A 25,245-nucleotide genomic window follows, 5' to 3' on the forward strand; every position below is an offset into this window, starting at 1 on the left:
TTTTAGAGGAACAATTAAACATATTTTCTGCCAAAGACGCACCTGAATGGCTTTCCAAGTTTTGGAGAGTGGTCCAGCCTCAGTCCTGACTTAAATCTGCTTGAAAATTAGACATGGTTTGAATATTGATGTACATCAGCTGGTTCCCAATAAAATGCACAGAGCTTGAGTAATTTTGACTAACACAATGGATATATGTTGTCCTAAGAGTTGTGCAAAGCTGGTAGAATCTTATTCACAATGATTCACAGCAGCAATGGCTGCTGGAGGTTCTCCCACCAACTATTAAATCACTTTGAATATGTAAAGTAGGTTGTGTGGATCGGTGGGGGATCAATTTAATCTCTTTTTGGTTTTAATTTTATTAAAAGCAGCAAAATGTGACAACTGTGCAAGGGGTGTGTAGACTTTCACTAGCGACTGTACAACGAAGGATATTAAAAAAAAATACAATACCCTCCCTGTTCCGAAGCACAGACCATCCATGATAAGAAATATAGCTAATTCTCGCTCCTATTTGTGCTGTCTTTACCTTCTGTCTGAGCAGAGTGCTGCGGACCCTGCCCCACAGCCGTGCCCCTGTGCCTGGGGGCTTCCTGGGACCTGTGTCCCCCTCATCCTCCAGGGAACAGCTGCTGGTGAACTGACTGCTGGTCTGATCTAGTATCAGCTCTTCATCACAGATCTCACCCATACTCTTCTACTTAAGACTCAGTTTCTCACTCTCTACTTTCACTAGCTAATGTATGGTTCAAAACAATGGGACAAACAAAACAAGGCAGCAGTCCAGAAAAGATAGTATTTTCTCAAAGAATCCAGAGACCACTATAGTCCTTTAATAGTCCAGTAGTCCCCCGGAAAATGTCTGGGTGTCCCATCAACTTCTTAACCCTGTCATGCCATCAATCCTTGCACACCAGATGAACAAAAACAATGGGAACAAAGGCAGCCCCACGACCACGCTGCCTCCCTGTTGTCCCAGTTCCTAGATGGATCTGTGGATTAACTCCTGAGAGTCCCCTCCTCCCCTGACTATGGCCACGATCTGGCAGCTGCTCAGAGGTTATGAGGACTATATGCAGCCCCAGGTATACACAGGTAGCTTCCTACAGCATCCTCATGGATCACCAGTTGCTAGATCTGTTTTGGTTCTAGTGACCCTGGCTCCTCCTGACTTCCCCGGACCCTTTTTCCTCTCAAACAAACCCCCCCCCCCGCATCTGATCGGTCTCTTTTTAATCCCCAAACATTTCGGAACACATGCGCACACAACGTTCAGACTGCCTCTCCAATCAGCACTTATCTCAAATTCCACAAACAGATCAGACCCAGGCCAGAGGGTCATCACGCCCAACTTAATGGATGTGACGGACCACGTTGGCGGTGGATTGTCCAAAAGAGACAACACATACAGTAGATTGCCTATTCAATAAACATCCAATGTTAACCCTTCACTAACGAGACCAAGAAGAATCGCTCTCAGTCTCCCCCTTCCACTGCCATTGGTTGGATCGGTGCCAGGGGCTACATTTGGTCTGCTCATTTCCCTTCCCAACTGTAATCCCCCCTCTGTCACACTCACAACACCCTATCACCAGTCAGGGTGAGGTGACCTAGCAGCGACCCCACAGCCCTTTTCCGCACCACAGAAACACACATGGTGGGATTACCTGCAACATTGCAGCTATTGGGGATGGCATACAAGATATGTCATTTTCACCAGCTATGATATCAATATATACTGTATATTCATATAAAGAATATGTATATGAATAGCATGTAAATAATATTTTGTTGTGTCTTTCCTTTGTTTAACTTTTTTTTGTGTGAATTATATGTAATATCTTATGTTGTTATGGTCTATAACTGTTCTGTACTTTGTCATGTATTTGTACATTGTATGTGGACCCCAGGATGAGTAGCTGCTGCATGTGCAGTAGCTTATGGGGATCCTAATAAACTAAACCACCTATTATTTCATTAAGCTATGTCACTGTTGCCTGGTGTGACAGGCAACACAACATGTGCTTCATACCCTCACTCCATACCTGTATCTGTCCTTTGGCCATGATCCTGTCAGTGTTCTCGCCGTCCTCCCTGTTTTGCTTGGCTTTGTTGTAGCACTTCTCATAACACAGCAACCTCAGAGTCTGAGATCCTTCCAGCTCAATCTCAAACTCCTGCAGGGAAACCGTGCAAAAACTAGGTAAGAGACAATCTAGCAGATCTGGCTGAATAATAGACACCAGGAAGTTGAGTTCTGAGTGCTAACGGATACATGGCATCCTCACCTCGTTCCAGTTGGGTTCTGTGGAGTCTCTATACACACGTGTCTTGGCTTTGTTCACAAAGTAGCCAAAGGAATCCACCTCCAGAGTGCAGTAGAGATCTGTGTGGAAGAAGAGCCTGTTACAATGGCTAATAGGGATACTTAGCTACTGAATCACAGTAGGACTGTCCTGTATGTACTTCACGCTACACTGTTAAACCATGCTTTCTGACAATCTCCACCATGGAACTTGTCATGCCCTCTGAATCTGTTACGTTTTAAGGGAAATAGTTCCCGTCCAGAGGAAGATTACATTTGGATTAACAGGTCGGAGTTTGTATAAGATAAGATATACTGTATGCATGTGAGCTGTACGCCTGACTGTATTTAGGACAAAGTGTGAAACGACAGGGGTTTTCCATCCAGACCGACCATGGCTGGAGCACAGTGTTCCTCGTTAATCCTGCGAGTTCTGACTTTACGTCAGCCGCCGCTCCACATGGGAATGCCTGCAGACTAGCAGGTGACAACCGGACTGGAGGGGACTGACAGCGGAATGGAAGGGCGGCCTTGGCAATACTCATTTCATGGGAATCAGGGTAGGACACCAACAATATGGAAAACATAAGCTGAGCCACTTACTCAAACTCTGTTTGAGTCCTGATGCAGAATGAACAATGACATTCAGAAAACCATAGAGTCCAGAGGATTCGTCTTCTAAAGAGAGGAGAGTGAATAGTCAGGAGTTGTTTATTATTAATATTGTTTTTGATGAAACAACTCCCTCTCTTATTATAAGTTACATTACTGAACAGCCTTCCATTCTTACTAATACGGTATCCATTTCATGTCAATGGCCTACCTTCCTTATTCATGGTCATTGGTATAGTATGGACCGTCTGAAGCTTCACACATGAGTTGGTGAGCATCTGCAGCTCCAGGGAGGTCAGAGAGAAGCTTTTGAAACCTGCAGGCGAAAATGGAGTTTAGCGAGAGACTGACAGCCACCGTCAGCTCAGTCATGGGACTGTAGCAACCATAGCTTGTGTTGCAGAGAACACTCACACTTCTTCTGCTGCTCGCGGATGATCTCCCTCCACTCCGCACGCTCATAATCAGAGGAGATCAGGAATGTGAAGCCCTGAAACAGACAGAGCTCAGAAACATGTAGCCCCACAGTAGACCTGTTGGAAATACTGTACCACATCTCTACACCTGTAGGGGGCACCAGATCCTAGACCAAAATATTTCACAGTACAAACAGTAGGGTGTGTATTTAGATATGACCTTGCAGGACCATAGGCGCAGAGAGAGAGAAAACAGTTCGTGGCTGGCTCACCTTGCCGTTCCTGTTGGCCACTCTGAAGGCCATGCTGGGGGACATAAGCAGCAGCAGAGACTCCTGCTCCGACAGTTTCTTCTTAAAACGCTCTATTGCTTTCCCTCCTTTAGTGGTTCTCTGCACACACAGGAGAACAGCACTCAGACACTTGTTGCTGTGTCAACGCACGGCCTCTGTCATTGCTGGCTCCTCTTATGAAGCTACGATCTGGTCAAGGGTTCCAACATTACTCAAATAAAGTGATTTTCTCCCTTTCTGATGTCTGTGGTCACCTTTTCTCTCTGTATCTCGTTCTTGATCTGTGAGATTCTGATCTTCATGGCGTCAATCTCCTCTTCCTGGACCTGGGGGATGGGCGTGGCCTCAGAGTCCTCGATGGTCTGGAAGGTGAGGTCTGACAGCGGAATGTACCACTTACAGTCATACTGCTGGCCTTTCCTGGAGATAAACACACACACACACACACACACACACAAATGATCAAACAACAGACACAGGTAAGGAACACCACACAGACATGAAATGGTTTGTGTACCATCTAGTCCATCAGTAAAGCTACACTCACCCTGCAGTCTGTTTCTTCAGCTTGGCACATAGTAGTAAGTCTGTGAAGAGGAAGACGTGGCGTAGCTTTCTAGATCCCTCCACCAGTTCCACCATAAAGCAGTCCCTCATCAGCTGACGGTTCTACAGGGGCAAACAGTGAATCACACATTCATTGAATAAAAAAGAAATAAATTTAATATATATATATATATATATATATATATATATATATATATATATATATATATATATATATATATATATATATATATATATATATATATATATATATATATATATATATATATATATATATATATATATATATATATATATATATATATATATATATATATATATATATATATATATATATATATATATATATATATAGGACGGTAACAACATGTAATTATGGCCGCCAAGTGGAACTACGATCTGATGAATGTGGCATGATTGGCTCTCGACAGGACTCAGGAGAAGAATCTCCAAAATGACTACTTGCACTGAACAGTAACATAATATTTAAGCAATGATCTGAGCTGACAGTCTGTTGGTTCTGCAAAATAACAAACTTCTAGTGGATGCTGAGATGAGTATATTCTCTTCTTGTCACAAGGAAAGAACAGGACCTCCGAAAATCTTTGTCTTCAAACAAAGTTGAGACCTGGTTGTAAAACGTGTAAATTAAGGGCCGTTAGGTTAATCCGTGGCTTCGTTATCAAAGAGCCTGCGTTTACAAGAATAGATCCTAATTCCAGAGGGGTATACCACAAAGCAGGATCAATTATAGTTAGCCAGCTAACTTTGATAAACAACCAGAAATAACTGTTGATTTTCTGATATGTTTTAGGTTGTTGAGTCAATTAGACCATGACCACTTCCCCCAAAAAAGAAAAAAAGAAGTTATTTCAGAACATTTGGGGAAGTTAGCTGACTAAATCCTTGACCCTGCTTTGTAGTATACCCCTCGGAACTTCCTATAATCCTGCCTGGTTTGTCATTCCAGTTGGCGGTTGGTGAGTGCTGCAGTGACATCTGCTGTTCCTTTGGCCAGAGCGTGGCTGTGGACGCATGGACTGTTTATACTGACCTTATACACGTCGGTCTAAACGCTACTTATATTTATCGTACCCACATGAGACTCTACCAACCCTTCCAAACCACATTTCAGCAAAAACAAGGAAGACTCCACCAGGGAGGGTCCTTAATGGATTCATGGTCACATTATTGACATTGGTTACTTTCTGACATAGTCATCCTCCATTTTGAGATATCTGCTGACAAAATTGGTAAGAGAGGCCCAACTAAACTGAACCCTGGATTTCAATCACCACAGTAAGTATATACTTTTAGCTAGTCACAAGTACTACATTTATTTTGTCTTTAGCATATACCGGCCTATGAATTGTGGAATACTACAAAAGAGCAGTAATATGTGTCTGAGTTCCAGTCTCACATTCACTTATAATAAGATGTCTGATGGTCATAGTGGGGCAGGTTTCCAGTAATAATATAGGAAGTTGAGCAGGGGTGAGGGTAACCAGTGCGTGCGTCCACGCGGAAGGGTGGACAGATGCCTGATAAGACGTGCTTACAGGTCATTTCTGGGAAACAGACTTCAGAGACGGGGACCGGAGGATGGGAGTGGGGGAACCAGGACAGGGATGTAGGCGGTGCGATGGGCTTTCCTGGTCAGAACCGTGGAGACCGTTGCCCTCCCGGTTTATACTACTTTATCATGAGTTTCCTCTACACTCCACTTCCTCCACTAATAAACCAGACACACAGAGATGACTCAGCAGGAATCTGACTAACAACACCGTTTTATTAGAGTTTCCAGACACAATGTTCTCATGGCTTTTCAATGTTTATACTACTTTTTCAGGAACTGAGAAGCACGGATTGGCTAATTTACAGTAACTCTTAGATGCTTAATGTATGGTTATGAACCGGTGTTGATGATTCCTTATCTTGAAACAAGCTGTGTAATAGGACACTATTTTGTTGACGGGAATTTTTAATGTGACATCAAAATGGCAGAATGAAATGAAGCCAAGTAGGAAAGCAATATAAGGGAGGGTCAGAGAGTCACAGGTCCGGGTCTGGGTGTCAGACTCCGTGCTAGAGGTCTTAATGGATCCACCAAAACCCAAAGAGTGGGTCCAGGCCCAAAATTCTAACTTTTCCCTCAGGTCTGGGTCGGGTCCTGTTTGGATTGTCATCAGGTCTATGTAACTACAGCTGATAGACCCAACCACAGCTCTGCATAGCATATTTATTTACGCTAATAAGGGGAATTTATTTACTTATAGAAGGCCTAGCCAACATATAAAGACCTATTCGTTAACCAGAAAAGCAACTTGGCTGATTAAAAAAAGAAAGTAACTCGGGTCCGGTCTAGACCCAGACCTGTTAGGGTACGGGCTGAGTATAGGTCGGTTGTTGGGTTTGACTGTTCTCAGTTCCTGCTGAGTCATCTCTTTAAAAAAAATGTGCGGGTCTGTTAGGGTCCAGGTCCAACTTTTTGGACCCGAAAAGACCTCTACTCTGCGCTTCTATTTGCCTACTTGTCAAACCACTGGATGTGTCCTTGGCAGTAAAAACAACCGGTCTATGTCTAGGGAGGGAACAAACTGTACCCCTCCTACTTAATAAATCTTTCTCTATTCCAGACTTTGTGTCAGAAATACATCTACAAGCTGTACTGCCTTCAATCTAACCATAATAGCAAGTGTGAATGCAGGATGTAAATCTAGTTTGGAAAGAAAACATGTTCTCATTAGGCCGTGAAGCCATAGAAAAAGCTAATCCGTGGAGAGATGCATACACACAGCATGTCACCTTGTGATGTCGCAGCCTTTTACACTGACTGACCTCTCCCTTCTTCACTGTCATGGACTGCCTGCGTGGGGTGATCTCCTCATTGATGCTGGAGAGGAAGTTCTGGGAGATTCTCAGGGCGTCCTGCAGCAGTGGATAGTCTGGGTGGCTGGAGGGGGTGTGTTTTAACAGGTCCTGGGAGGGAGAAAGAAGAGAGCGAGGGGGGGGGGGGATTCATCTAAATTCAATTATGATGACTTATTCTAATGGATGTGAAGAGGCATTGTTTCCATATTAAAAAAAATCTAAAATTCAGGACCAAAGGGGAAAAATGTCCAGTGTGTTGATTTGACTTACATGCAGAACCAGGGTGCTGCGGGTGACTCTGTCCACTGGTTTGTAAAGCAGAGCTGAGGGGGAAAGGTTCATAAAGTGCATAAGGCCCAAGGCAGGACAAGGCAAAGCAGAACTAACAGCATAGGACACATTGAGGCTGAGGGTCAAATTCAATATGCTTAAGCATGTACCACTCTTACTGAAATTAATTAAATGAACTACAGGGTTGAATTATTCATTGTCTTGAACTATTGATATTTAAAATGTAAGGTTTAGTTCATTTGACCCGGAATAGTACAAAATAATCCAAATCGCACTTACTTTCCAGTGAATTTTTGGCCTGGTCTTTGCATTCCTTGGAACTTCTGACCTTAAGATTCTGAGACCACATCAGGAATTGAGAAAGTCATACAAGTGTGTCCAAGAACAACATTTCAACACAGCACAGTAACACAATTTCATTACCCATAACAACAGCATGTGTTCTAACAGAAACATCACCCATGTAAAAGCTCACCATAATGGTCACAGTTAAGAATGCCCAGTCACCACTTCCCAAATAGCCCTCCCTCCTATCCTGCTGTGTGTGGTGCAATACCTACCTCACATATTTCAGCAAACTGTACGTTGGCCTGGCAGCACTTGTCTGCCGTCTCCACAGCAACCTTGTAGTTATCCACAAAGGCCCTGTACACCCCCAGCTGGCTAGCCTTTTGTGGAGAGAGACAATAGAGAGTAGATAAGATGTAGCATGTGGTAGTTAACCTGCTGTTGATTCATGATTCTACTCGTGATACTAGTTCGGTTTCTTTCTCCCGTCTCAACGTGCTGCATATAGGGATCAGATGAGATATGGCAGTTTAATAGAAACAGCATTTCAAAAATGAAAATAACATGCATCCTATCAGTCTTAAACAAGTTATCCGTTTTGTGCGTCTGTGTGCTTTTGTTTCATGCGTCTCCATTTTTCTCCACCGTCACACTGAGGCAGCTCTTCGCAGGCAGGAGCCTCAGTGTTTTGCCCTGCTTTACTGGCTGTCATGTGGTAAAGCCAGGCTTTTATCTGTGCGGGAGACGTCTCCAGGCAGTCTGCTCACGTGGAGCCAGCATCCACTGCACATTACAGCCAGTCTAACTCCCATTTTTTACTCCTTAAATCTCTTCCTCTTCCTTCAGTATTATTAAAATGATCAAGTGAAGTTTACAGGGGAGTTATGATGCATTTTGTCTAAAAGTGGCTGACTGTGACTGGATTAGGGCTGCGTCGGTCATGACATTTTGTCAGCCGATAACTGTCATGCAAACAACTGCCAGTCTAATGGTAATTGACCTTTAATGAACATAAACACGCTTAGCATCTCCAGGTTTCCACACATTGTCGACAAGCTACTGATGTAGACCTTTGGAACATGTACATTTGAAAAAGTCTAATAAATCCATTTAATATACACCATCACCATAAATCAATTGTTTATTTTAGGCAGGTCTAAAGAAACATTATGATACAAAGAAAATGTTGCCTATTCCATTAGAACCGAATAGCATATTCTGAGTCTCCATTATGTTATGCTCTGATCTGGCTATGCCATATGGCTGTGGACTACACTAGTTCATTCAGCAGACAAGATTTGCTTAGAATTCCTGTGGCATTATTTGATATTATTTTATAGTAAGCTGAATAAAATTGAAAGGATATTTTTCCCCAAACCATTTCAGAGGAAGTGCGAATATGCGGCTATTCTGTGTTGAGCATTTAACAAAGTGATCATTTGAAACAGGTCCTCCTATATGCTTAATTTAGAGTTATTTATGAAACTTTAGTTGTGATACACTACATTTTGTTTTTTAATACATTCTAAGGCTGCATGATGCAATTAATGTTGATTTGAAAAAGGTTGCATGAAAAGGCATGAGACCTGCTTTGTTTCTTGCGCAGGCTGCACACACTTCATCAGTCTCTCATTCACAATTTGACAAGTACTTGATAATGTTCTCACCCATCAGTCAATTGGTTGAGAGAATGCCAAGAGTGTGCAAAGCTGTCAATCAAGGCAAAGGGTGGGAACTTTGATGAATCTCAAATATATTTTGATTTGTTGAACACTTTTTGGGTTACTACATGATTCCATGTGTGTTATTTCATAGTTTTGATGTCTTCACTATTATTTTACAGTGTAGAAAACAGTCAAATAAAGACAAACCCTGGAAAGAGTAGGTGTGTCCAAACTTTTGACTGGTACTGTATGTGCCAGGTAGGCTACACCAGTTGTAAAGTGGATGAATATGCTTACATTTTAAGGATTTAGCAATAAATATAGCATCACAAGAAAGGTGGGACCCTCTTTTAAATTGTGGCTAGTCTAAACTCTGTTTTCACACGCGATTGCGAAATGACTGGGCTTTCTAAGAACAGATGTTTCTCTAGGCTCTGTAGGATACGGCCTCCGTAGGCTACGGGCCACTTTGCATGCCTAGACTGCACGCGATGGGCATCATTCACAACTGATAATATTCTCACCCATCAGACTATTCTCAATGTAATCATGCCTTTACTAGATACTAGATAATATATGTGTGTAATTAATTTTGATTTAGAATGGAACATTATCATGCACCTGCTGGAACAGGGGCAGAAAAAAAATCATCTGTATGTAGTGGAATAGTGAATGGAGGACAACACTTTCCCCGCGGTGTATTTTCATGCCAGCCAGGTAGGCTACTTCGGTTGTAAAGCGAAGCAATGTGCTTAATATTAGGAAAGTTGAGAAATAGATATAGTAGGCCTAGTCTATAGAAAGCTGATGGGAACCTCCTCTTTTTAATAGAGGCCATCAAAACTATGTTGTTTTCTCACGCAATTGCATAGCATAGGCTATAAGAATGTTGCGCAACATGGGCTTACAGGAACACTTTTAATTCCATGCAACAAGCAGCTATTGAGGAGCTGTATCTCACTGCCAACTGGTGATCCTATTCTGCTCAAACTCTGAAAGCCAGGGATCTCATGACTAGATTCCTGATTGTATTTGCGTGGATGTCAGAGTGATTAGAGAAACAATAGAGCCCTGAGTACCAGGCCATTAACACGTTTGGTAGGATACAACCATCAGTGGCATCAGAGCGCAGTTTTGGAGAAGCCTAGTCACATGGAATTTGACTTCGGTCATGACTCGTGACTGCCAGTATGGTGTTCCTACAGTCACCGTAACAGCCACTAGACTGGAGACATATCAGCTTACTCAGAGCACAATGCTGTTTACGGCTGTGGAAGTTTATTCTCATGTTTTTGGAGTACTGAACAGAAGCCCCTCGGAAGAACACAAAAAGAACCACAACAGCATTTCCTAAGTCTTTACACAACAATAATATTGCACACCAGTTTCTGGAAGAGATCGCCCACACACTGGTTGTGGCTCCACTCCTGAACTCTGGGTAGCAGGGCATCGTAGAAGTCCTTGTGGATCTCATGGAGCTCTGTCACCTTGAAGAAGATGGTCTCTATCTGCTGGATGGTCAGCATTGGCTGGGAGGTGGTGGCCGCTGCCCTCAGAGGCTTCATGGGCTGGGACAATCAATGCAAGACAAAGCATTACTGTGTGTGTGTGTGTGTGTGTGTGTGTGTGCACACGCACGCACACACACAGATGGGTCTCTGTGTGTCTATCCAACATGTTCAATAGTGAGGTGTGCCATATTCAATTAGTTGAGTGATTACTTAGGGCCTAGGATTTAACAGCAGCAGCACAGCTCAAAGTCCTCAGTCTCTCACCAGTAAGATAGCCCCCAGGTGGCTGAGATACATCTCCTCACTGGCTAAGATCCCTGACAGAACCCATTTCCGCATCTCCAACTCTTTCTCCTGATCCAGCTCTGTCTGTGTGAGAATGAGAGAGAGAGAGAGAGACAGTGAATTATATAGAGAGAGAGAGAGACAGACCAACCGACAGGGTTTTCACTTCTATCAGGCTCATCTTGGGATTCTAATTCGAACCGGAGCAGATCTTCCCAAATCTCTGTGGTTGTTCAAGGAGACCGTCCTCTCTAGGGAACCCAACACATTCAATGAAACCCTGTGGGAGATGTAGAGAGCAGAGGCCAGGGTCAAAGATCCATTGTATTGTGTAGAGAAACAATTGTTTTCCTAGCCTAGGATGAGACCTGTAGTTCTAGATGGGTCCAAGGCATCAGTCAGTTAGGTTTCTGACAGTCTGTCGATATGGCTCTCGTGCATAGAGAGCAGAGCAGGAATTAATAGCTCTGACAATTCCACAGCCTGAAGACGAAGGGGGGCATAAGAGAGCCCCCACCCCGAATTTAACCTTTGAAGATCAGAGAGTGGAGCACATCAGAGGATGACGACCCAGGGGACACCGGAGATTGGCTAGGTACAGTACAGTAAGGGTGGTTGAGATTTATAGGGTGAGTGAAAGTGTGGTTGGAAAGAGCAGAACATCTCTCTATTAAATACACGCAGAGCCCAGGGCACACTTAGAAAGGTGGAAGCAGTGCTAGAGGACGGGAGCATTAACAGATTGCTGCACTGAATGGAAAATCCGAGACCAGAGTTTTAAAATGTAGGAGATGAAGCGTGTGGTAGTAGGACTGGTGATAACATTACCGACAAGGCGAACTCCAGGGAGCCAGATGAGTGCGTGTCCCGGCTGCTGCGGCTCTTGGAGCGGAGGCGAGGTGAGGAGGAGGGCGAGGTGCTGAAAGGCTGGAGGTCATGGTGCTGCTGGTGCTCCTCTGTCTGCTCCAGATATCCATAGGAAGGAGGGGTCCCACTGTAGGGGGCTTCTGGGATAATGACACACAGATGGAAGGGGGTTAGGTGGGGGATTTGAAAATATATCTGTTTCAATAACTATTTTCATGGCAGCAAGGCATTTCAGGCAGTGGCACAGTGGGAATCTCTCTCGTTGACCACATCACTTCACAGGCAAGAAAAGCTCTTCTCATCTAAAAACACCACGGATGCCACTAAACAGACAGTGGAAGGAAGTTAGGAAGGGTTGACCATTTATCACCCTCTCAAACATTCTAGTCATAATCCTTTGTTGAGAAGAGAACATCATGCAGACACAAAAATAACCAAAATAGGTTTCACATCATACAAACACAAGGGCTTAAAAAAGTGATTCATCTGTATAGCAAATGGTATTATCTGGAAGCTACTGTATATTCAATATATTTATAAAAAGGCCCACAGGCTGAAAACACAGCTGTATCATTCAACCTCTAACGTGCTCTATTCCAATACGCTCCATTCCAATATAGTCCATGTCTCTGTGCTTTAAATCCCCTCTGACCTTCAGCAGGCAGTGTGCAGCTCTGCCAAATCTACCACAGAGACTGTGCCAGACACACAGTCAGTTCCACAGCAGAGGATAAACCAGGAGAACTGCAGCGAAAATACTGACTCACTTGTGTGGTTCGGGATAATCATTCATGTCAATCCCTCTACTCCGAGTAGGCTACACAAACTACTGTAACTGTACAGACATGCCAGTAGTTCAACTGGACAGGGGCTTAACCAGTCATTCTTTATTTACATATCAACTCAATGGATTGCAAAAAAATAAAAAATACTCTAAGAGGAATTCCTTCTTATTGATCACTCAGTGGTCAGAATCAAACCAGTAACCTGTGGAACAGATAATTGGGTCAATGGGACTTTGTCCGCCCGTTATTATCTATTCTCCTCTCCTTCCTTCTCCACCATGTCTAATTGTGGCTGTGTGGTGTTTCTAGTTCCTTCTGAGTGAATACATCCAAGGTGTAGGGAAGTGGCTAAGGCTACAGTAGACCTCTCCGTTTGTAGAGCAGACAGAGGGAGGACTAATCTTAGCTCTTCCTATTCTTTTTGGTTCGTAAGTGTTGGCAACCGACCAGAAACACCCCCTCTTATTCATAATCACAGCAGAAGTGGACATTCTGGGAGGAAGTGTATGCAGACAATGCAACACAGTGGTCTATTTTGATGTTATAGCTGCTTTTGTGTAGATTACTCATCTAGAATTGCATAAAGTAGTGCTCAATCCCTGTTATTCATACCTGGACTCACCAACAATGTATATCATCTTTGGCAGTTTCTGTGTGGGAGATACAAGCTGTGGTTTGTTTGTCTGTAAAGTCCTCAGTGTTGAAAAAGCAGGACACTGACAGAACCTACTGTATTTTCAGAAGAGGATACACAGAGATAACTAGCTCACCTCTGCTAGAAAACAGGAAAAAGGAATCCGGAAACATGGCGGGCAGAACAAACCCAGCCGTGTGAAGTGTCTGGGGCCTGGCCGAGTCAGGCTGACAATGTGACACCCAGATACAATGACAGCCTTAACAAACACACTGCGCCCTGCAGAGAGAAACCACTGTGTTTACTCTGGAGGAGCAGGCCACTGCAGGGCATGACAGGCCAGGGGAATATAGGGGAAGCCAATGTGAAAGGCCAAACTGTGTGTGTGTCTGTCAGATTATACAACAGCAGTGACAATGGGTGAAAAACACTTCCTCTCACACAGATACAGAGGCCTGGAAATCACTGTCAATGGACACATACTAACCCATCATTCAGACAAAAATACATTTCAGTAAAATTGGCATATTTATCGGTTTATTTGGATCCCCATTAGCGGTTGCAGAAGCTACTCTTCCTGGGGTCCCCAAAGAACACCAAACATGACAAGTAACAAAACACCGAGAGACAAGGACAGTCACACAGATTTAAAATACAACCATATACAAACAATACAACATGTATATAAACAATACAACAAAATGATGTGCTTGTTAGAGTGTCTGTGTGTGTGCCTCCTCACGGTCCTCGCCGTTCCATGAGATGTTGTTCAGTCCGTCTTTTAAAGGTCATTTTGCTGTTTTCTTGAGTATTGGAAGGGAGTTCCACACGATCATGGCTCTGTATAATACTGTGCGTTGCTGTGAATTCATTTTGGACTTGGGGACTGTGAAGAGACCCCTGGTGGCATGTCTTGTGGGGTATGTTTGGGTGTATGAGCTAAATGTTATTTGATTTTGCAGACAAAACGGGAATTTTCATCACAGTAATACTTCTCATAAAAACGAGAAGAGAAGCAGTTACTCTCTTCATCAACCCCCAAGCAGGAAAGACTGGCATGCACGTGGTCGATGTTAGTTCTGTATGTGCATTTCAGGGCAAGGCATACTACTCTATTTTGAGCCAGCTGCAGCAGCTTTGCTAGGTCTTTCTTTGCTGCACTAGACCATATTACCAGACAGTAATCAAGACGGGACCAGACCAGAGCCGAACAAATAGTACAGTTGATTTGTCAAAAACGCCAAACATTTTTATGACAGCCATACCCCTCCCCACCTTCACAACAACTTTGTCAATATGACTCGATCATGATAATAGACCATCCAATGTTATCATCCATAAAACATGTCTTAAAAATGTTATTTCTTACTTATGAACTAATCTGAAATACAATATTATTATTTTTTTATGGAATTACACAGAGACAGTTATGTACATGGCCCTGGAATAGCCATACTTTAAAAGAAAATGCAGATTAGTTTTCCATGGTAGCGTGAAAAAGCAGGCAAACATCCTAACATTGAGTGAAGAGGATTTCACAATAGGCTAGATCCTCAATCAAGCTTAGTTCTCAGACTACAAGGCCTGTTGCTAAGGAAATGTCCAGGCAGGTCTGTCCGGAATGTTGAGCAATTCATCAACTTCAAAGCGGAAACAGACATTCTGCACAAGGTCAAATGTTCACACAAACACCCCCCTCCTCCCACACACACACATTTAGATTCATATTAAATATAATATAATCAACTCTAGGATGGCTGTCCCTGAACCAACCCTGTAAGTTGTCTAATGCTTTTACTTTTTCACAGGTTAAATCACTTTAAAACATTTACCAAAGAAGCTCAGCTACAGCTCTGTGGGACAAACAAAGAGCAAATGCAATTTTCTTGTTTCCACTGTGCAGTAACAGAGTCATTGAGAAGATGGCTTTACTCTGAAAAACACTGTGGGTGGATGGTGGTAGAGGGAATCTGACAGTCTCCCCTCAACTAACCTCAAAGGGGTTATAAATCGTGCAATTCAGGCTGTATCACAACAAAATGTGAAGGGGTGTGAATACTTTCTGTGAGTACTGTAGCAGCTGAGGAACAGAGGAAAACATTTATCTGGACTTTTAGTAGAGAATGCTGCAGAATTTAGATTCTTTCAGCATTATCGAATTTGCCTCTGGTTTACTAAACACAAAAGATCAGCACAAAGTTCATCAGGCTTAGAAGATCTTTTCCTGTATCTGGAAATGGTGTTTGTTTTTACAAGTTTGTAAGTTTGTAATTACAGAGGGAGCCACTAAACATAGCTATGGCTACCTGCTATACATAACAGGTTAAACGCTCTCAAATCCCTGTCTAGAGAGAATAACCTTGGCACGGCCACCATGCACTCGGTCCCTGTAGATAAAACAAAATCTGAAAACCTCTGTTTTGTGGAGAACAATGACAGCAGAGTTGGGGTCAATTCCATTTATATTCCAGTCAAATCAAAAAGTTAACCTAACTCCAATTCAAATTCTTCCTAATTGAAAATAATTGTGTATTTCTGGAATTGACTGGAATTGGCCCTAACCCTGCATCAAGGATATATACACATATACCTACTCCATATGTACACTGAATGTACAAAACATTAGGAACACCTACTATTTCCATGACATACAATGCCTTCAGAAAATATGGGCTTCATCTACATTTTGTTGTGTTACAGCCTGAATTTTAAATCTATTAAATTGAGATTGTTTTGTCACTGGCCTACACACAATACCCCATAATGCCAAAGTGGAATTATGTTTTTAGAAATGTTTATAAATACATTTAAAAAATGCTGAAATGTCTTGAGTCAACAAGTATTCAATAAAAATTCAACCCCTTGGTTATGGTTAGCCTACATATGTTCAGGTGTAAAGATTTGCTTAACAAATTTCACATGACACATAAAATGCTGCATGGACTCACTCTGTTTGCAATAATAGTGTTTAACGTGATTTTTGAATGACTACCTCATCTCTGTAACCCACACATACAGATAATTGTAAGGTCCCTCAGCCAAGCAATCAACTTCAAACACAGATTCAACCACAAAGACCAGGGAGGTTTTCCAATGACTCTCAAAGAAGGGCACCTATTTGGTAGATGGGTAAAAAATACATTTAAAAAAATAAGCAGACATTGAATATCCCTTTGAGCATGATGAAGTTACTAACAACACTTTGGACGGTGTATCAACACACCCAGTCACTACAAAGATACAGGTGTCCCTCCTAACTCAGTTGCCGGAGAGGAAGGAAACCGCTGAGGTATTTCACCATGAGGCCAATGGGGACTTTAAAACAGTTACAGAGTTTAATGGCTGTGATTGGAGAAAACTGAGGATGGATCAACATTGTAATTACTCCACAATACTAGCCTAATTGACAGAGTGAAAAGAATGAAGCCTGTACAGACTAAAAAAATATTAACAAGGCACTAAAGTAATACTGCAGAAAATGTGGGAAAGCAATAAACTTTTTGTCCTGAATACAAAGTGTTATGTTTGGGGCAAATCCAATACAACACATTACTCTGAGTACCACTCTCCATATTGTCAAACATAGTGGTGGCTGCATCATGTTTTGGGTATGCTTGTAATTGATAAGGACTGGGGAGTTTTTCAGGATAGAAATAAATAGAATTGAGCTTAGCATGGGAAAAATCCTAGAGGAAAACATGGTTCAGTACAGTTTCCACCAGACAGTGTGAGATGAATTCACCTTTCAGCAGGACAATAGCCTAAAACACGGCCAAATATACACTGGAGTTGCTTATCAAGTGGCCGAGTTGAAGTTGACTTAAATCTACTTGAAAATCTAATGGCAAGACCTGAAAATGGTTGTCTAGACAACCAATGACAGAGCTTGAATAATTTTTTAAATGATAAAATGAGCAAATATTGTACAATCCAAGTGTGGAAAGGTCTTCGAGACATTCCCAGAAAGACTCACAGCTGTAATCTCTGCCAAAGGTGATTCTAACATGTATTGACTCAGGGGTGTGAATAGTAATGTAAATGAGATTTACATTTTCAATCAATTAATAAAAATGTTTAAAACATGTCTTCACTTTGTCATTATGGGGTATTGTGTGTAGATTGGTGAGAAAAATCCATTTAATCAATTTTGAATTCAGGCTCTAACACAACCAAATGTGGAATAAGTCAAAGGGTATGAATACTTTGTGAAGACACTGTAGACTGACCATGTGAATCCAGATGAAAGCTTTGATCCCTTATTGATGTTAAATCCACTAAAGAAGGATTTTTAAGCCTTGAGACAATTGAAACATGGATTGTTTATGTGTGCCATTCAGAGGGTGAATGGGCAAGCCAACATTTTTAAGTGCCTTTTAACGGGGTATGGTAGTAGGTGCCAGGTGCATCGGTTTGAGTGTGTCAAGAACTGCAACGCTGCTGGGTTTTTCACACTCAACAGTTTCCCGCGTGTATCAAGAATGGTTCACCATCCAAAGGACATCCAGCCAACTTGACAAAACTGTGGGAAGCATTGGAGTCAACATGGGCCAGCATCCCTGTGGAATGCTTGACACCTTGTAGAGTCCATGCCCCAATTAATTGAGGCTGTTCTGTGGGCAAACAGGGGTGCAATTCAATATTAGGAAGGTGGACCTAATGTTTTGTACACTTAGTCTAAATAAACTCGGCAAAAAAATCCTCTCACTGTCAACTGCGTTTAGGTGTAAATGTGTAAATGTCTTAACATGTGTAAATATTTGAATGAACATAAGAAGATTCAACAACTGAGACAACTGAACAAGTTCCACAGACATGTGACTAACAGAAATGGAATAATGTGTCCCTGAACAAGTGGAGGGTCAAAATCAAAAGTAACAGTCAGGATCTGGTGTGGCCACCAGCTGCATTAAGAACTGCAGTGCATCTCTTCCTCATGCACTGCACCAGATTTGCCAGTTCTTGCTTTGAGATGTTACCCCACTCTTCCACCAAGGCGCCTACAAGTTCCCAGACATTTCTGTGGGGGGGAATGGCCCTAGCCCTCACCCACCGATCCAACAGGTCCCAGACGTGCTCAATTGGATTGACATCCGGGCTCTTCGCTGGCCATGGCAGAACATTCCTGTCTTGCAGGAAATCAGCCATACTGCTCGTTCTGTGTGTGGTGGCATTGTCATGCTGGAGGGTCATGTCAGGATGAGCCTGCAAGAAGGGTAAAACATGAGGGAGGAGAATGTCTTCCCTGTAACGCACAGCGTTGAGATTGCCTGCAATGACAACAAGCTCACTCCGATGATGCTGTGACACACCGCCCCAGACCATGACGGACCCTCCACCTCAATCCCGCTCCAGAGTACAGTCCTCGGTGTAACGCTCATTCCTTCGACGATAAACCCCTGGTGAGACAAAACCGTGACTCATCAGTGAAGAGCACTTTTTGCCAGTCCTGTCTGGGCCAGGAACGGTGGGTTTGTGCCCATAGGCAATGTTGTTGCCAGTGATGTGTGGTGAGGACCTGCCTTACAACAGTTCTTCAAGCCCTCAGTCCAGCCTCCCTCAGCCGATTGCGGCCAGTCTGAGCACTGATGGAGGGATTGTGCATTCCTGGTATAACTCAGGCAGTTGTTGTTGCCCTCCTGTATCTGTCCCGCAGGTGTGATGTTCAGATGTACCGATTATGTGCAGGTGTTGTTACACGTGGTCTGCCACTGTACGGGCGATCAGCTGTCCGTCCTTTCTCCCTGTAGCGCGGTCTTAGGCATCTCACAGTACGGATATTGCAATTTATTGCCCTGGCCACATCTGCAGTCCTCATGCCTCATTGCAGCATGCCTAAGGCACGTTCACACAGATGACCCGGGACCCTGGGAACCTTTCAATTGGTGTTTTTCAGAGTCAGTAGAAAGGCCTCTTTAGTGTCCTAAGTTCTCATAACTGTGACCTTAATTGCCTACCGTCTGTAAGCTGTTAGTGTCTTAACGACCGTTCCACAGGTGCATGTTCATTAATTGTTTATGGTTCATTGAACAAGCATGGGAAAAAGTGTTTAAACCCTTTACAAATTAAGATCTGTGAAGTTATTTGGATTTTTTACGAATTATCTTTGAAAGACAGGGTCCTGAAAAAGGGACGTTTTTTGTTGTTGCTGAGTTTAGATGAACGGACTATGATCCAGAGGTGGAATGACGCGTTACCAAGATACATCCACAGAATTGTAAACACAGCAATTCAACATCACAACTCTACCTACATGTACATATTACCTCAACTAACCTGTGCTCCCCGCTCATTGACTCTGTACCGGTACAGCCTGTATATAGCCTCACTACTGTTATTTTACTGCTGCTCTTTAATTATTTGTTATTTTTTACTAAACACCTATTTTTCTTAAAACTGCATTGTTGGTTAAGGGTTTGTAAGGAAGCATTACACTGTAAGGTCTACACCTCTATTCGGTGCATGTGACAATTACAATCTGATCACAACAGATGTGACCTTGCTTACAGGGCAGGGTTCACACAGTCCGTTTCAGTGGAATACAGGATATCCTTTACATATGAATGCACTCCTAAAAAAAAAAAACTTGTCTTGAAGGATAGTTTCCAGGCCATTGTCTTTCTCCTTTGGATTAAGACGGAGAACTTGCTTTTAGAGTCTCTGTGTGATGCATGCATCAAAGCACTGTCACACTTCACTGCATTGGCTAGAGGACACTAAATATTTCTATGGAAAGAAAGATGAACTGGTCGGCAGTTCTCAAAATAACTTAAGGGGGGAAATGGTCCAGAGAGTGACCAGAGTGGCAGCCTGTAGAGACCCTGCTTGACCCATCTCACACTAACCGTGATGGGCCGCAATGAACAAAACGGGTCCACCAAGTCAAAAATGAGCCACAAATGTTAATCAATTCTCCACAGACAGGGCTAATACAGTATTCCCTTTAAGACAGATTATTTGAGACATTATGGTCCAGGAATTATAACTTCAGTATTGCATGTATCACAATGAGTCTCTCTGTCGCCTCAGACTGCACGTTTATAGATTAGAGGAGATATGGCACTTATATATATATATTTTTAAAAAACAGTGACGATGCAAATGTGTGATGTTGTTAAGAGGTTTGGCCACTTTCTGCCTCCACTAATGGATTTTCATCCTGATTGTGTGGTCACTGGGGAGACAGCTGTCAGCTAACAGGGAGGATACGGGTGTGATAATGGCTTTTACCATCAAAACGGGTATGACTATTGGAGCTCTACTCGCTAAATATAAAAAGACATAGAAAACTATAATGGTGTACTGGTTTATCAATAACAATCCAATTTACTAATCCTCAGCCTACAAACAGTTGCACTACTGCAAAGGAATGTTTACGTCCCTCACAGCTAACCCAGGAAAGACTGGGCTGGGTAGACCTTTCAGTACTGCAGTCACGTCACATCAGCACATCTGGTTTCTCTCTGATTGAGCGTTACCCATCAGGTTGAAAAGAACCAGGCCTGAAAATGTGGCATTTGCGAAGGGGCGGGGGCATACCGGCCCTGGAAGAAGCTGACTGGGTGTTTTGGCGATCAGCAGAGCGTGAGCCAACCAAATACCAGCACATTCTGGCACATCTGAAGTACTTTGTTGAAATGGGAGGGAGGTCGACCACAGGCCCAGTAGGAGTAGTGAGGCCCACCTGCGCTCTGCTCAGATCTGTTATGGGACAGCCTAAAATTAGCACCAGCCATTGAACAGTGTAGGTCAGAACTCAGCAGCCCAGCCCAGCACACCTACTAATCAGTGTGCTGAAATAGCTCAGGATGGTCACAGTAATGCTCTGTGTAACAGAATATCAAGGCGCAATAATTGTTCCAATCTGTGACCTACAGGATGCACGCACCCACACACACACACACACACACACAGATACACTGAAGGTGTGATACTAGCTAAAAAAGAAGGCACAAATGTGTTTTCCCCTAATAAACTCAGCAAAAAAAGAAACGTCCTCTCACTGTCAACTGCGTTTATTTTCAGCAAACTTGTGTAAATATTGTGTAATATTGTGTACGAACAAAACAAGATTCAACAACAGAGACCTAAACTGAACAAGTTCCACAGACATGTGACTAACAGAAATAGAATAATGTGTCCCTGAACAAAGGGGGGGTCAAAATCAAAAGTAACAGTCAGGATCTGGTGTGGCCACCAGCTGCATTAAGTACTGCAGTGAATCTCCTCCTCATGGACCGCACCAGATTTGCCAGTTCTTGCTGTGAGATATTAAACCCACTTTTCCACCAAGGCATTTGCAAGTTCCCAGACATTTCTGGGGGGAATGGACCTAGCCCTCACCCTCTGATCCAACAGGTCCCAGACGTGCTCAATGGGATTGAGATTCGGGCTCGTCGCTGGCCATGGCAGAACACTGACATTCCTGTCTTGCAGGAAATCACGCACAGAACGAGCAGTATGGCTGGTGGCAGTATCATGCTGGAGGATCATGTCAGGATGAGCCTGCAGGAAGGGTAGCACATGAGTGAGGAGGATGTCTTCCCTGTAACGCACAGCGTTGAGATTGCCTGCAATGACAACAAGCTCAGTCTGATGATGCTGTGACACACCGCCCCAGACCATGACGGACCCTCCACCTCCAAATCAATCCTGCTCCAGAGTACAGGCCTCAGTCTAATGCTCATTCCTTCGACGATAAACGCGAATCCGACCATCACCCCGGGTGAGACAAAACCGTGACTCGTCAGTGAAGAGCACCCTTTGCCAGTCCTGTCTGGTCCAGCGAGGGTGGGTTTGTGCCCATAGGCGACGTTGTTGCCAGTGATGTAAGGCAGGTCCTCACCAGCCAACTGGCCTACAAGCCCTCAGTCCAGCCTCTCAACCTATTGCGGCCAGTCTGAGCACTGATGGAGGGATTGTGCATTCCTGGTGTAACTTGGGCAGTTGTTGTTGCCATCCTGTACCTGTCCCGCAGGTGTGATGTTCAGATGTACAGTGCCTTGCGAAAGTATTCGGCCCCCTTGAACTTTGCGACCTTTTGCCACATTTCAGGCTTCAAACATAAAGATATAAAACTGTATTTTTTGTGAAGAATCAACAACAAGTGGGACACAATCATGAAGTGGAACGACATTTATTGGATATTTCAAAGCTTTTTAACAAATCAAAAACTGAAAAATTGGGCGTGCAAAATTATTCAGCCCCTTTACTTTCAGTGCAGCAAACTCTCTCCAGAAGTTCAGTGAGGATCTCTGAATGATCCAATGTTGACCTAAATGACTAATGATGATAAATACAATCCACCTGTGTGTAATCAAGTCTCCGTATAAATGCACCTGCACTGTGATAGTCTCAGAGGTCCGTTAAAAGCGCAGAGAGCATCATGAAGAACAAGGAACACACCAGGCAGGTCCGAGATACTGTTGTGAAGAAGTTTAAAGCCGGATTTGGATACAAAAAGATTTCCCAAGCTTTAAACATCCCAAGGAGCACTGTGCAAGCGATAATATTGAAATGGAAGGAGTATCAGACCACTGCAAATCTACCAAGACCTGGCCGTCCCTCTAAACTTTCAGCTCATACAAGGAGAAGACTGATCAGAGATGCAGCCAAGAGGCCCATGATCACTCTGGATGAACTGCAGAGATCTACAGCTGAGGTGGGAGACTCTGTCCATAGGACAACAATCAGTCGTATATTGCACAAATCTGGCCTTTATGGAAGAGTGGCAAGAAGAAAGCCATTTCTTAAAGATATCCATAAAAAGTGTCGGGAGACACAACAAACATGTGGAAGAAGGTGCTCTGGTCAGATGAAACCAAAATTGAACTTTTTGGCAACAATGCAAAACGTTATGTTTGGGGTAAAAGCAACACAGCTGAACACACCATCCCCACTGTCAAACATGGTGGTGGCAGCATCATGGTTTGGGCCTGCTTTTCTTCAGCAGGGACAGGGAAGATGGTTAACATTGATGGGAAGATGGATGGAGCCAAATACAGGACCATTCTGGAAGAAAACCTGATGGAGTCTGCAAAAGACCTGAGACTGGGACGGAGATTTGTCTTCCAACAAGACAATGATCCAAAACATAAAGCAAAATCTACAATGGAATGGTTCAAAAATAAACATATCCAGGTGTTAGAATGGCCAAGTCAAAGTCCAGACCTGAATCCAATCGAGAATCTGTGGAAAGAACTGAAAACTGCTGTTCACAAATGCTCTCCATCCAACCTCACTGAGCTCGAGCTGTTTTGCAAGGAGGAATGGGAAAAAATGTCAGTCTCTCGATGTGCAAAACTGATAGAGACATACCCCAAGCGACTTACAGCTGTAATCGCAGCAAAAGGTGGCGCTACAAAGTATTAACTTAAGGGGGCTGAATAATTTTGCACGCCCAATTTTTCAGTTTTTGATTTGTTAAAAAAGTTTGAAATATCCAATAAATGTCGTTCCACTTCATGATTGTGTCCCACTTGTTGTTGATTCTTCACAAAAAAATACAGTTTTATATCTTTATGTTTGAAGCCTGAAATGTGGCAAAAGGTTGCAAAGTTCAAGGGGGCCGAATACTTTCGCAAGGCACTGTACCGATCCTGTGCAGATGTTGTTACACGTGGTCTGCCACTGCGCGGATGATCAGCTGTCCATTCTGTAGAGCGGTCTTATGCATCTCACAGTACGGACATTGCAATTTATTGCCCTGGCCACATCTGCAGTCCTCATGCCTCCTTGCAGCATGCCTAAGGCACATTCACGCAGATGAGCAGGGACCCTGGGCATCTTTCTTTTGGTGTTTTTCAGAGTCAGTAGAAAGGCCTCTTTAGTGTCCTAAGTTCTCATAACTGTGACTTTAATTGCCTACCGTCTGTAAGCTGTTAGTGTCTTAACGACCGTTCCACAGGTGCATGTTCATTAATTGTTTATGGTTCATTGAACAAGCATGGGAAGCAGTGTTTAAACCCATTACTGTGAAGATCTGTGAAGATATTTGGATTTTTACTAATTATCTTTGAAAGACAAGGTCCTGAAAAAGGGACGTTTCTTTTTTGCTGATTTATTAGGGATAAATTATTCAGACCTGTGTCCCAATTTCTCTTTTCAAAATGGACCACAACAAAAACACTGTGGATACACACACACCTAGTTATTTTCTCTATTATATGCTTGACAATGAGGGTTCAACCTATACAGATGATGCACCCATGAGACATTTTTACATTTTTGTCATTTTAGCAGTTACCCATAGCAACTTACAGGAGCAATTAGGGTTAAGTGCCTTGCTCAAGGGGACATCAACATTTTGGGGGGGGATTTGAACCAGCGACCTTTCGGTTTCGGCAACCACTTAATAAGAGTTGGTCAGTCAGGTGAAACACACTGAAGGCCTGGCCAGGTTTAGAGACTTATCCTCTGAGCACTGTGGACAACCAGGAAATGCCACAGACATAAAGGGATAAAGTAGTTGAAAATGGCGGTTCTTGCATTGGAATTATATAGATTTTTGCTTAGATCACGTTATACCACAATAAACGAAGTTCAAATGATGAGACTCGGAGATCATTGAGTGCTTTTGAAGTGACAGTCAGGTTGGCGTGAAATCTGTATCAGCACAAGGGACAGCGCCCTACACACTAAAGCAAGTCCGTTTTGGGAATGAATATAGGCTACAAGATTAGATAGGGTAATTCACCTATTACAAAAAGCCTACGTGAATGCATTTGTACACACAGCTGACTTACCAAAATAATGCAAACTAAATGCTGAAAGTAGTCGCTTAGTTATTCATGCATGCAAACAAAAATACTGAACAGCAGCTTGACTTAGAATAATGACAACTGTGAATGTGAACAG

At 43.1% G+C, this 25,245-nt stretch overlaps 1 protein-coding gene across 2 annotated transcripts in view; it reads right to left on the reverse strand.

The window, feature by feature from the left end:
• Nucleotides 1–25,245, reverse strand: part of LOC110535900 (breakpoint cluster region protein) — a 49,594-nt gene that overhangs the window by 8,278 nt on the left and 16,071 nt on the right. The window contains exons 2-16 of one of the 2 annotated variants that reach the window (XM_021621268.2): nucleotides 11,935–12,110; nucleotides 11,086–11,190; nucleotides 10,693–10,878; nucleotides 7,919–8,026; nucleotides 7,638–7,695; nucleotides 7,338–7,390; nucleotides 7,035–7,175; nucleotides 4,177–4,298; nucleotides 3,884–4,049; nucleotides 3,609–3,728; nucleotides 3,335–3,410; nucleotides 3,132–3,236; nucleotides 2,912–2,986; nucleotides 2,292–2,389; nucleotides 2,049–2,180 (exon numbers count right to left, since the gene is read on the reverse strand). In XM_021621268.2, coding sequence (XP_021476943.1) covers nucleotides 2,049–2,180; nucleotides 2,292–2,389; nucleotides 2,912–2,986; nucleotides 3,132–3,236; nucleotides 3,335–3,410; nucleotides 3,609–3,728; nucleotides 3,884–4,049; nucleotides 4,177–4,298; nucleotides 7,035–7,175; nucleotides 7,338–7,390; nucleotides 7,638–7,695; nucleotides 7,919–8,026; nucleotides 10,693–10,878; nucleotides 11,086–11,190; nucleotides 11,935–12,110 — 1,721 coding nt within the window. Of the gene's footprint in view, nucleotides 1–2,048; nucleotides 2,181–2,291; nucleotides 2,390–2,911; nucleotides 2,987–3,131; nucleotides 3,237–3,334; nucleotides 3,411–3,608; nucleotides 3,729–3,883; nucleotides 4,050–4,176; nucleotides 4,299–7,034; nucleotides 7,176–7,337; nucleotides 7,391–7,637; nucleotides 7,696–7,918; nucleotides 8,027–10,692; nucleotides 10,879–11,085; nucleotides 11,191–11,934; nucleotides 12,114–25,245 lie in introns of both variants that reach the window. The other variant, XM_021621267.2, reaches the window with a different exon arrangement.

Source organism: Oncorhynchus mykiss, chromosome 11 (assembly GCF_013265735.2).
Source record: "Oncorhynchus mykiss isolate Arlee chromosome 11, USDA_OmykA_1.1, whole genome shotgun sequence".
NCBI lineage: Eukaryota > Metazoa > Chordata > Actinopteri > Salmoniformes > Salmonidae > Oncorhynchus > Oncorhynchus mykiss.